At 38.0% G+C, this 12906-nt stretch overlaps 1 protein-coding gene across 1 annotated transcript; it reads right to left on the reverse strand.

Annotated features, from left to right (window-relative positions):
- Nucleotides 1-916: 916 nt before the first annotated feature.
- LOC307056971 (serine/threonine-protein phosphatase 2A catalytic subunit beta isoform-like) lies at nucleotides 917-1846 on the reverse strand (the record flags this gene model as incomplete). Its single annotated transcript, XM_079709946.1, has 1 exon — nucleotides 917-1846. The coding sequence occupies one exon, from the start codon at nucleotides 1844-1846 to the stop codon at nucleotides 917-919; it is 930 nt and encodes a 309-aa protein (XP_079566072.1).
- Nucleotides 1847-12906: the final 11060 nt, after the last annotated feature.

A 12906-nucleotide genomic window follows, 5' to 3' on the forward strand; every position in this document is an offset into this window, starting at 1 on the left:
GCCAAGAGGTTAGTTTCAAAACTGCATGCCGTAAGGCCCTGTACTCTTTGTTGCTGAAGGATGAAATATATGTCTTTGAGTTTCCTGATAACCGATGCAAAGAAGAAATGATTGTCATATGCAGCTTTTGCTTGTTATATTATTCACAGTACTCATAAAGTGAAAAGAAATAATTTTCTTAAAGAAAGCACAGCTCTTTTTGTTACTGTGACCTGAGGAAAGTTGTTCTATTGAGTGGTCAAAAATATTCCAGCAATAAACAAAATAATGAGTTTTTTGTGTTTGTTTGTTTGTTTGTTTAAAATGGAAGGTTTATTTGCTCAGTACACCAAATAGAATGCAAGCACTGTCATGACAAATATACAGAAATATGCAGATCAACATAAAATAGTAATTTAGTTTAAAGGAAGGGAAATCTCTTTAAATGTTATGACAACGTACTCCCAAGAATCTTTTTTTCAGTTAATTATACATTTCAATAAAATACACGGTAATGAATTAAGTGGAAGTTAGCTTGTGAATTTTTAAAAAAATATAAATCCAACCCTATTAATCCATGCCAGTTAAACACTCTAACTAAAATTTCCAAGTAAGTGCAAAAGGAGATGGAGTTAGTTACCTTTTTTGCTTGAACAGTCCCAAGGAAAATGGTTACTACAAACACAGCAGGCAAACTGTTAAGACCGACCGATCTAGAACATAGTGTAGAACTAATTTCAGTCTCAAGTTGTGCTAAATGCTCATCATTAGTATGGCACAGTTTGGTCCATGATATGGTTTAATGCCAAGACAAATCCCAGTTTGTTACAGAAACACATAGATTACTGTTGCTTTTTTTTGTTTTGTTTCTAAATATATATATTTTAAAAAGCCAGGTATACTTCCACATACAAAGGCAGGTTTTCCCAGGAGGAATTTACAGAAAGTAGTCTGGGGTGCGCCGGGTCACATGAGGCTCTCCACGACGAGGTGCTGGGTCAAACTGAAGGAAGGAATACTTCAAAGTGTCATCTAATTCCATGATAGCAGCCTGGTTCCCACAACGATAGCAGTAATTCGGCGTACTGAACGTGGTAACCACATTCCGATCGTGACACCAATTGTATCTCTCCATTACAAGTTGGTGAGCATGAGAAACCAGTGTGAGACCATTGGCATGGTTAAATGTTTCAGAAATATCTTGTCCAAATGTGTAGCCAGCGCCGCGTGGTGAAATACCCCACCCACCGCGATCATCTGGATCTGACCATAACAGATCACACATTGGGCCCTCATGTGGAACTTCTTGTAAACGATCCAGGGCTCTTATATGATCCAGTGTATCTATGGATGGGGAGAGGCCACCATGGAGGCAGAATATCTGTCCATCTACTAAAGCGGTAAGTGGCAGATAGTCAAACAGATCTGTAAAGTATTTCCAAACATTGGCATTCCCATACTTTCGCAGACATTCATCATAAAAGCCATATACTTGGGTAATTTGTCGGCTTTCGTGGTTTCCTCTCAATATTGTAATACGTTCTGGATAACGCACCTTTAATGCCACAAGAAGAGTCACAGTCTCCACAGAATAATAACCTCTGTCTACATAGTCACCCATGAATAGATAGTTTGTATCTGGTGACTTCCCACCGATTCTAAAGAGTTCCATAAGATCATGGAATTGACCACGCACATCTCCACAGACGGTAACAGGACAACGGACCTCTTGCACATTTGATTCTTTTGTTAAAATTTCCTTAGCCTTTTCGCACAGCGTCCGCACCTGGTTCTCGTTCAGTTGTTTACACTCGTTCAGCTGCTCGACCCACTGGTCCAGCTCTTTGGTGAACGCCTTGTCGTCCATGGTGGCCCGCCCCCCTCCCCGCCCCCGCGCGCCCCAGCCCCGGGCGCCGCTCCCCTCGCTCGGCGCCGCCGCCGCCGCCAGCTCCCAGCGGGAGAGGAAGGAGCCGGGGAGCGCGACCCCGCGCCCCGCCCAAGCCCCGCGGGCGGCTCCGGGCGCAGGGCCTCCGGGAGACCCCTGCCCGCCCTGGCCCGTCGGGCCGCGCGCCCCAGGAGTCGGTGAAGGGCGCGGGGAGGTGCGGGGCTTCCGCGCAGCTCCCGCCGGACGATGGGCACCTGCCACCGCCGCCTCCCCTTTGTGTGTTTTTTTGTTTGTGTGTGTTTTGGCCATGCCACATGGCTTGTGGGATCCTAGTTCCCCAACCAGGCATTGAACCCTGGCCACCGGCACTGAGAGCATGGAGTCCTAACCACTGGATCACCAGGGAATTCCCAAATAATGAGTTTTGAAGAACTATTTCTTTAACTTCCCTCAGAGATTGGCCACTGCCATCATACCAGAGAGCATTTTAGCAGCTAAAACAGCATGGTTCAAGTATGTCACACATAAGTTTAATTCAAGGATAAGATATGGACAATGCAGAGCAGTATTCTACATGTTTCAGGTATTCTTCCGCCAAATATTAAGATTTTAGAAATCACAATGAATTTTTTAGATTGAGATACAATTCACATAAAATAAAATTCACCATTTTAAAGTGTACACTTCAGTGGTTTTAGTATATTCATAATGTTGTGCAACCATCACCACTATTTAATTCCAGAACATTTTCATCAACCCAAAAAGAAATACCATACCAATTAAGTAGTCATTACCTATTCTCCCCTTCACTCTCTCTTCCAGCCCCTGGCAACCACTGATCTACTTTCTGTCTCTATGAATTTGCCTATTCTGGACATCTCATATAAATGGAATCATATAATATGTGAACTTTTGTGTGTGGCTTCATTCCCAATATGTTTAAAAAAAAAGGTAAATGTTTGTTGTTACCACTTCTGCTTAATATTGTAACTCCTACTCAATGAAATAAGTCTGTAGGATTTCTGGCTTGCAGCCAAGGTGAAGTCCCAGTCAACAACTAGCATCTACCACAAGATGCCAGCAAAGGTATCTACAGATAATTCCCACAGCAGTCAAGCCACCCCAGACTTCCAGTCATTCCATCTGAGGCATGTGGAACAGAAACAAGGCAACTTTGCTGTAAGCTTTCTGAACTCTGAACACACAGAAACCAGGATATATAATAAAATAACTGTTGTTGATTAAAGCAACTAAGTTTTGGGTTCTCACTGGAACAGTGAAACAACAGGGAAATTTTTTTAAAAGCATAATCATAAAATAAAAAGCTAACTTTGAAAGTTAACAATTTTTAAGTTGCTATACAACAAAGGCACTTAAATCAAAGTCAAAAGACAAGGCACTGAATGAGAGAAGACATATCCAATGCATTTAGGATATATGTAGAGTAAGAAATACACCTAATTTTGAAAAATGGGCCAAGAATATGAATAGGCAATTCACAAAAGAAGAAACTTAGATGACTAGTAAACACATGAAAGGTGTTCAACCAGAAAAATCAGAGAATTTAAAATAACAATCAGCTATCATTTAATAATCAGACTGATAAAAAATTTAAGTCTGAATATCAAATTCATTCAGTATCAAAAGAAATGGAAAATTGCATGCATTTTGTCACAGCGACTTCTCCTGAATGATGATGTTTAGAAAAGCCAGGGGCCTACTGCCAGGACAGCAGCAGGCATGGGGGGATTGAGTCACTTGGGAACACTGAAGGGGACACCCTGAGGGTTGGGAGAGTGGTCCACTGGCAGCCATGAGGTCAGAGCTGTCCCAAATCGCAGCACAGACTGGTCTGTGGAATGTTAATTGTACAACCATCAGAGAGAGAGCAATTTGTCAACAGCTAATCATTTCAAGGTGCAAGTCTAGTTCTAGATACATATGCTTCAGTACTCACACAGCTATGCCTAAGAAGACAGGTAGAAGAATGTTCCTTGTGGCATTTATAGTAAAACATTATAAACATTCTACCTATCCATTATTAGGAGAAGAGAAATTAATTGTATTATAGTCATACAATGAAGTACGATTCAGCAATTATGATGAATGACTTACAGTACATGAATAAAAATGGACAAATATTAAAAAAAAACTAGTGAAAAACACAGGTTGGAAAATGATATATACAGTATAATGCTACATAAGGTGTTAAAACATGCCAAACAATGCTGCATATCATATACATGTGTGGTAAAAAAAAAAGGTACAAACACTTTCATAGGAATGATCAACATAAATCTCTCTTCTGTGGAGAGAGGGAAGAGAAATATTACAATACAATATTAAGGTTTTTGTGCCCATACCATACATAGACTGATGGACAGTGTTGCTTTCTCACATTATATACCATCCTTGGTTTTTGCCTTATGTCATCACTAGATAAGCTCTATAAACAATTTACATTACAAAAAGGTGAGTGAGACTTCGTATTTATGGAAGGGCTTAATGCCCTGATTTAATTATAGAAAAGATATAAGTAGTAAAGAATCTTCTGATAGAACTCCAAATCTGTCTCCTGTAATTGATTTATAGTGTCCTAGCTCCAATCTTGTCTATCTGAATAAAATTTTACAATTTATAAAAATACTTTACATATATTTTTTTATTATTTCTTATTATATTAATGAGGTACATAGAGCAAGCATCACTGAAGGAAAGGCAACTGAAGCTAAGAGAGAGATCAAGTGATTTAACACAATTATACAGACAGTAAAGTGGCAGATCACAGAGGACTTAAACACCAATGTGCTACAAACCTTAACAACTGGAAGGACTTCTCTACGTCATGTGACAGGAATAGGTGAAGGGAAATATAAAAAAGTGGCTATGCAGAACCAAAAGCAGGATACTGTCACTATCCTACTAGATCTAAACCATCAAGATTACATCATAATATCTGCTAGATACCTCACAGAACCACAGGAACCTTGGCACTTCATTTTGTTCTGGTCAGCAAAAAGCAAACATGTTCTACTTCCAAAATTTCTACTACACTAAAAACACTGAATCAGACAGTGATTTTAAAAGCTTTTTGTTTGGGGCATGTATAGAAGAACCAACAGGAGAGCAAATAGTAAATAATGGTGCAATATATATTAGTTCTCTTTCAAGATAAGCTCTTCAGTGAGAAGGTTTTAACCTGAATCGTAATTATAACCCAGAACCAAGCAAATAAAGGATCAAATAAGTTAGGAACAAGGAATGAAGACAGAAGAGAGTCATGGAAAAAGGCTGGTCCACCACACTGGGATATGCTTTCCCTTGCCATTGATCAAAAGCATCATTGTTGCAGAAGCACAGCTGAAAGAGAATAAGCACAGCCAGTCCTCATCGTTTACCTCTGACCCAGACTCCAAAGACTGGTTAGGGCTTGCTCTGATCATGGGGTGTGGTTGGAGGGAGAATCTCTCCAGTTGGCAATATATAAGAAGAAACACTACAGGAAAGATCGACACCAATCTTCTTGGAGTTTTTTTCACAGCTGTATAATAACAGCAATAGAGGCTGCACTTGATAGGGATGAGAGCATGGATGGATATAATCTCACCAGATAGAGAGCTTTCAGGCAGCGGGATAAATTTTCAAACTATCTTCTTACCAAGTGGGCACTCTAAAGTGGGAGTGAAAACAGAATTGGAGCCTGGGCAGGCAGTTTCTCAAAGGTATGAGCCTAAATGTGAATGTAAGGGTTTCAAAGAAAAAAAAAAAAAATCAACAAAGTCAAAGGTTAAATTTCCTCCTTAACCCTCTCAGGCTACAGAATGAGGAACTAAATGATTGCATAAAGCTACATTATCAAAGCCCTCTGGATACAAAACAGTATCCAGATAAACAGGGAAGGAAATCAAGAGTCTTACCTATTCGTAAGTAAATAATAGGTCTATATAAATCTGCCCTTATATGAAGATGACTTCACCAGAAAAAAAGGAAGCTGAACAAAAATTTGGTGATTAAAATGTATGAAATAAACACAGTATGTGAAAGATTAATGAAAAAGATATATATCAGGAAACAAGAATGAACAAATACCCTCTATTCCTGGGAAAATCAAGAAAAATTATCTCTATAAATTATAAAATGAAATAAAACAACAGAATAAGTCAAAATTTGTAAATTTTTTTATCAGTTTCTGCTTTATAACAAAGTGAATCAGTTATACATATACATCTGTTCCCATATCCCTTCCCTCTTGCGTCTCCCTCCCTCCCACCCTCCCTATCCACCCCATCCCTCCCACCCCCCCACCCCCCCCACCCTCCCTAGCTACCCCATCCCCCCCACCCCCCCACACCCCCACCCCCCCGCTCCAGGCGGTCACAAACCACCCAGCTGATCTCCCTGTGCTATGCGGCTGCTTCCCACTATCTATCTACCTTACCTTTGGTAGTGTATATATGTCCATGCCTCTCTCTCGCTTTGTCACAGCTTACCCTTCTCCTTCCCCATATCCTCAAGTCCATTCTCAAGTAGGTCTGTGTCTTTATTCCTGTTTTACCCCTAGGTTCTTCATGACTTTTTTTTTTTTTCTTAAATTCCATATATATGTGTTAGCATACAGTATTTGTCTTTCTCTTTCTGACTTACTTCACTCTGTATGACAGACTCTAGGTCTATCCACCTCATTACAAAAATTTGTAAATTTAATCCAACCGCAATCAAAACTCAAAGGGTTATTTTCTGGAACTTGACAAAAATGGTCAAAATATACCTGAAAAAAATAACTAACAGAAGAATTCTTAAGTAAATGAGCAAAGATTAGAGGTCTGCCCTAAGAAATATCAAAACTTATACAGCTAGCAATTAAAAGTGAGGTACTGAGGAAGAAATAAGAAGATGCAAAATCAATACAAAGAATACAAAAACAATCCTGTGAATTTATTTATTTATTTATGGCTGCGCTGCAAGCATGCGGGATCCTAGTTCCCTGACCAGGGATCGAACCCGTGGCCCCTGAATTGGGAGCACAGAGTCTTAACCACTGGACCTCCAGGGAAGTCCCACCTGTGAGTTTAGTATATATTTTAAAAGAGGTATTTCAAATTAGTGAAAAAAGGGATAAGTATTCAATAAATAGTGTTGGGACAAATGACTAGAAATTTAAGAGAAAAATTAGACTGAATCCATAACACACAATTCCAGATTTCCAAATCAGACTAAAAGGAAAACATTAAAAAATATCAGCAGAATCACTTTAGCACAAAGAATGACCTCCTGATAAGTAAGCATGGTACCTGTGTCACAGACTACTCTTTATCCCCTCAATGTCCATTCTCTCCTTTTTAGCTTAGTGACAGAACTCTATTCCCCCCAACACCTCACAAAAACCCAAATTGTAGCTGGGCACTTCACTATCAGCTGTCAGTTTCATTCCCCAATGCTTTCTTGTAGCCTTGTGACTAAGTTCTGGACAACTTGATATGAACAAAGTGATTTGTGCAACTTCCAAGTTATATTCTTAAAAGAGGCCCACCTTCCACTTCTGTCTCCCTCTCTGATTCTGGGAGAAAGCAAAGCAACAATTAGTACAGTCACCTTGGACTCACATATGGAATTCACATGGTAGGGATGACAAAGCCATTTCTCAACCACTCCCCTCTGGGCTATTATGTGTAAAAGAAAGTTTTATCTTATTTAGTAGTTTTGTTCTCTTTGTTATAGCACGTTAGCATATACTTTAACATCAAAGTTATAAAATGTAAAGGGAAAAAAAATCTTAGTACTTATGAAACGAAAATCTTTCATAAGGAACATGTATACAATTAAATTTATACAGTTAATTATACAAAGTTAAAATGTAAACAACAAACTGTGAAAAATATATTTACAACATATGTGGTAAAATTTTCATTCTTATGAATAACTAAAATAGGACATCTACCTAAAAGAAAAGTGGACAAAATATACAGGCAGGAAATTCCAAAGAAAACGTAAATACCAAAGAAAACTGACACTACGATTTACATCTAATATTCTAATAAACACACATCTAAATGATATATAATTTTTTCCTTATTAGATTGGTAAGGATTAAAAGGGTGGGAAAATGGGAACTCTCATACAGTTAATGGAAATATAAATTGGCAAAACATTTCTACAAAGAAATCTGCCAAAATAGATAAAATTTAATGTACGTACTCTTTGATCCAATAATTCTACTATATCTTAAGGAAATAATCCCCCCCCACACACACACATAAACATTTCTCACAGAAACATCTGACAGTGAAAAGCAAAGAAACTTACATTTCCTTGTTTAACCAATTTGATTGGTTAAACAAATTAAGAGTATATCCACATGGGACTTCTCTGGTGGTCCAGTGGTAAAGAATCATCCTCCAAACACTCCCAAACCCATTCTACGAGGCCACCATCACCCTGATACCAAAACCAGACAAAAACACTACAAAACAAGAAAATTACAGACTAATATCACTGATGAATATAGATGCAAAAGTCCTCAACAAAATACAAGCAAACAGAATCCAACAACACATTAAAAGGATCATGCACCATGATCAAGTGGGATTTATCCCAGGGATGCAAGGATTCTTCAATATATGCAAATCAATGAGATATGCCACATCAACAAATTAAGTCATAAAAACCATATGATCATCTCAATAGATGCAGAAAAAGCTTTTGACAAAATTCAACACCCATTTATGATAAAAACTCTCCAGAAAGTGGGCATAGAGGGAACCTACTTCAACATAATGAAAGCCATATACGACATACCCACAGCAAACATCATTCTCAATGGTGAAAAACTGAAAGCATTTCCTCTAAGATCAGGAACAAGACAAGGATGTCCACTCTCGCCACGATTATTCAACATAGTTTTGGAAGTCCTTGCCACGGCACTCAGAGAAGAAAAAGAAATAAAAGGAATACAAATTGGAAAAGAAGAAGTAAAACTGTCACTGTTTGCAGATGACATGATACTATACATAGAGAATCCTAAAGATGCCACCAGAAAACTATTAGAGCTAATCAATGAATTTGGTAAAGTTGCAGGATACAAAATTAATACACAGAAATCTCTTGCATTCCTATACACTAATGATGAAAAATCTAAAAGAGAAATTAAGGAAACACTCCCATTTACAACTGCAGCAAAAAGAATAATATACCTAGGAATAAACCTACCTAGGGAGACAAAGACCTGTATGCAGAAAATGAAAAGACACTGCTGAAAGAAATTAAAGATGATACCAACAGATGGAGAGAAATACCATGGTCTCAATTGGAAGAATCAATATTGTGAAAATGACTCCACCACCCAAAGCAATCTACAGATTCAATGCAATCCCTATCAAACTACCAATGGCATTTTGTACGGAACTAGAACAAAAAATCTTAAAATTTGTATGGAGACACAAAAGACCCCAAATAGCCAAAGCGGTCTTGAGGGAAAAAAACAGAGCTGGAGGAATCAGACTCCCTGACTTCAGACTATACAACAAAGCTACAGTAATCCAGACAATATGGTACTGGCACAAAAACAGAAATATAGATCAATGGAACAGGAGAGAAAGCCCAGAGATAAACCCATGCACCTATGGTCAACTAATCTACGACAAAGGAGGCAAGGATATACAATGGAGAAAAGACAGTCTTTTCAATAAGTGGTGCTGGGAAAACTGGACAGCTACATGTAAAAGAATGAAATTAGAACACTGCCTAATACCATACACAAAAATAAACTCAAAATGGATTAGAGACCTAAATGTAAGACCGAACACTATAAAACTCTTAGAGGAAAACATAGGAAGAACACTCTTTGACATAAATCACAGCAAGATCCTTTTTGACCCACCTCCTAGAGAAAGGGAAATACAAACAAAAATAAACAAATGGAACCTAATGAAACTTCAAAGTTTTTGCAAAGCAAAGGGAAACTACAAATAAGACGAAAAGACAAGCCTCAGAATGGGAGAAAATATTTGCAAACAAATCAGCGGACAAAGGATTAATCTCCAAAATACATAAACAGCTCATGCAGCTCAATATTAAAAAAAAAACAACCCACACAAAAACTGGGCAGAAGACTGAAACAGACATTTCTCCAAAGAAGAGATACAGATGGCCAACAAGCACATGAAAAGCTGCTCAGCATCACTAATTATTAGAGAAATGCAAATCAAAACTACAATGAGGTATCACCTCACACCAGTTAGAATGGGCATCATCAGAAAATCTACAAACAACAAATGCTGGAGAGTGTGTGGAGAAAAGGGAACCCTCTTGCACTGTTGGTGGGAATGTATATTGATACAGTCACTGTGGAGAACAGTATGGAGGTTCCTTAAAAAACTAAAAATAGAAGTACCATATGACCCAGCAATCCCACTACTGGGCATATACCCAGAGAAAACCATAATTCAAAAAGACACATGCACCCCAATGTTCATTGCAGCACTATTTACAATAGCCAGGACATGGAAGCAACCTAAATGTCCGACAGATGAATGTATAAAGAAGATGTGGTACATATATACAATGGAATATTACTCAGCCATAAAAAGGAACAATGAGGCATTTGTAGAGACGTGGATGGATCTAGAGACTGTCATACAGAGTAAAGTAAGTCAGAAAAAGAAAACAAATATCGTACATTAATGCATATATGTGGAACCTAGAAAAATGGTACAGATGAACTGGTTTGCAGGGCAGAAATTGAGACATATATGTACAGAACAAACGTATGGACACCAAGCGGGGAAAGTGGTGGTGGGGGTGGTGGTGGTGGTGGGATGAATTGGGAGATTGGGATTGACATACACACACTAACATGTATAAAATGGGTAACTAATAAGAACCTGCTGTATAAAGAAATGAATAAAATTTAAAAAAAAAAAAATAAAAAAGAATCACCTTCCAAATACAGGGGATGAGGGTTGAATCCCTGGTCAGGGAACTAAGATCCCACATGCCATGGGGCAACTAAGCCTGTGTGCCACAATTATTGAGCTCATGAGCCTCAATGAGAGAGCCTGCGTGCCACAAACTACAGAGCCCACATGCTCTGGAGCCTGAGCGCCACAACTAGAGAGAAAAACCTGCACATCACAACTAGAGAGAAGTCCGCATACCGCAGTGAAGAGGGCGCTTGTTGTGATGAAAGATCCCGCATGCCGCAACTAAGACCCAATGCAGCCAAAAAGAAAATAAAGTAAGTAAATAAATCAATTAATTAAATAGTTTTTTAAATCATAAAAAAAAGAGTATGTCCACAAAAAGGGAGGGAACCTGACAGCTCAGAGAAAGGCAAAAGTAAGATCAATTAAGGTGACAAGATTCAACAGTATCTCTATTTTAAAACATACCTAGAATTAATCTAGATTGACTAGAGTATTCCTATACATTACAATAATTAAAACTAGGAACTTGAATGATGAAGACAAAGACAAAAGAAATAACTAAGAAATTTACTAGGCACATTCAAACTTAATACTACTTTTCAAGTAACTCTTACTCTTAAAGTTACTGAAAGAATTATTCAACATAAGAAAGGAACTAGTAGTTCATTTATGTCACAGGACTTAAATGATTTAGGAAAGTAGTATAATTTTTAATAATTCCTTTATTTGTCTCTAATTATGAGAAAGGGTGGCTTATACAATGTTATATATTTTCTTTTCTGCAGTGCAGTGCATTATCATTCTCCAAAGAGAAACCTGCTTGAATCCTTTTTTTCACTTATCACTAGTTACCTACCAAGACATAGCATACTGACATCAAGAAAAACCTACAGACACACAAAATGTTAACTTCCCATAGTATCAACACATGAAATCTATTTTTTCCCTTATAAAAAATTCCAGTGTTTAACTTTCCTATTTGAATTCAGGAAAAAGCATTAAATGAAGATTAAATTCAAAGCAAAAGGAACAACATGGAACACGTATCAAGAAACCGAGGGTATGGTTTCAATTTTCCATTACCTCAGTCTCAATTTTCTTACAAGTGAAATAACAAGATTGACCAGAACTCCAAATACATTTAATAGAGCATCAGAGCTATGACAAGTTCTTTGAAAGAATTACATGCTTCATGAAAATATTGGTGAAGTAAGTTCAGGAAATTGCACATAATTTATGCTCTTTGGAGATTCATACACACTGTACTGCAGAAAAGAAAATATTTAACTTTGTATAACCTACTGTTAACGATAATTAGATATAAACTATATGTCTGTCAGTAAAGAAATTATAAAATTATACATCATTGTGTAATCTTTACAAAGAATATATTTTATATATTGACATGGCAGATCTCTGTGACACAAGTTAGAAGAGATAAACTACAGAAAAATACAGATATTAACTAGCTTTTTTTTTATATTTTAGTTTTTGTGTATACACTTGTCCTTTTGTATCCACAGGGACCCCCAAGGATACCAAAATCTGAAAAGGCTCAAGTCCTTTATATAAAATGGCACAGTATTTGCTAACCTATGCACATCCTCCAGTGTACTTTAAATCATCTCCAGATTACTTACAAAGTAAATGCTATGTAAATAGTAGTAAATACAATGTAAATGTTATGTAGGGACTTCCCTGGTGGTCCAATGGTTAAGACTCTGCCTTCCAATGCAGGGGGCGCGGGTTTGATCTCTGCTCGGGGAAATAAGATCCCACATGCTGTAGGGCAACTAAGCCTGTGCACCGCAACTACTGAGCCCACGCACTCTGGAGGCCTCGCGCCACAACTAGAGAGCCCGTGCACCATAACTACTGAGCCCACGTGCTCTGGAGCTCGCGCACTGCAGCTAGAGAGAAGCCTGCGTGCTGCAGCGAAGATCCTGTGTGCCGCAACTAAGATCCAATGCAGCCAAATTAATTAATTAATTATTTTTTAAATGCCATGTAAATAGTTGCCAGCTCAGCAAATTCAAGTTTTGCTTTTTGAACTTTTAGAATTTCTTTTCCCTGAATATTTTCAGTCTGTGGTTGGTTGAATCCATGGATATGGAACCCATG

Source organism: Hyperoodon ampullatus (genome assembly GCF_949752795.1).
Source record: "Hyperoodon ampullatus genome assembly, chromosome: 8".
Taxonomy (NCBI): domain Eukaryota; kingdom Metazoa; phylum Chordata; class Mammalia; order Artiodactyla; family Ziphiidae; genus Hyperoodon; species Hyperoodon ampullatus.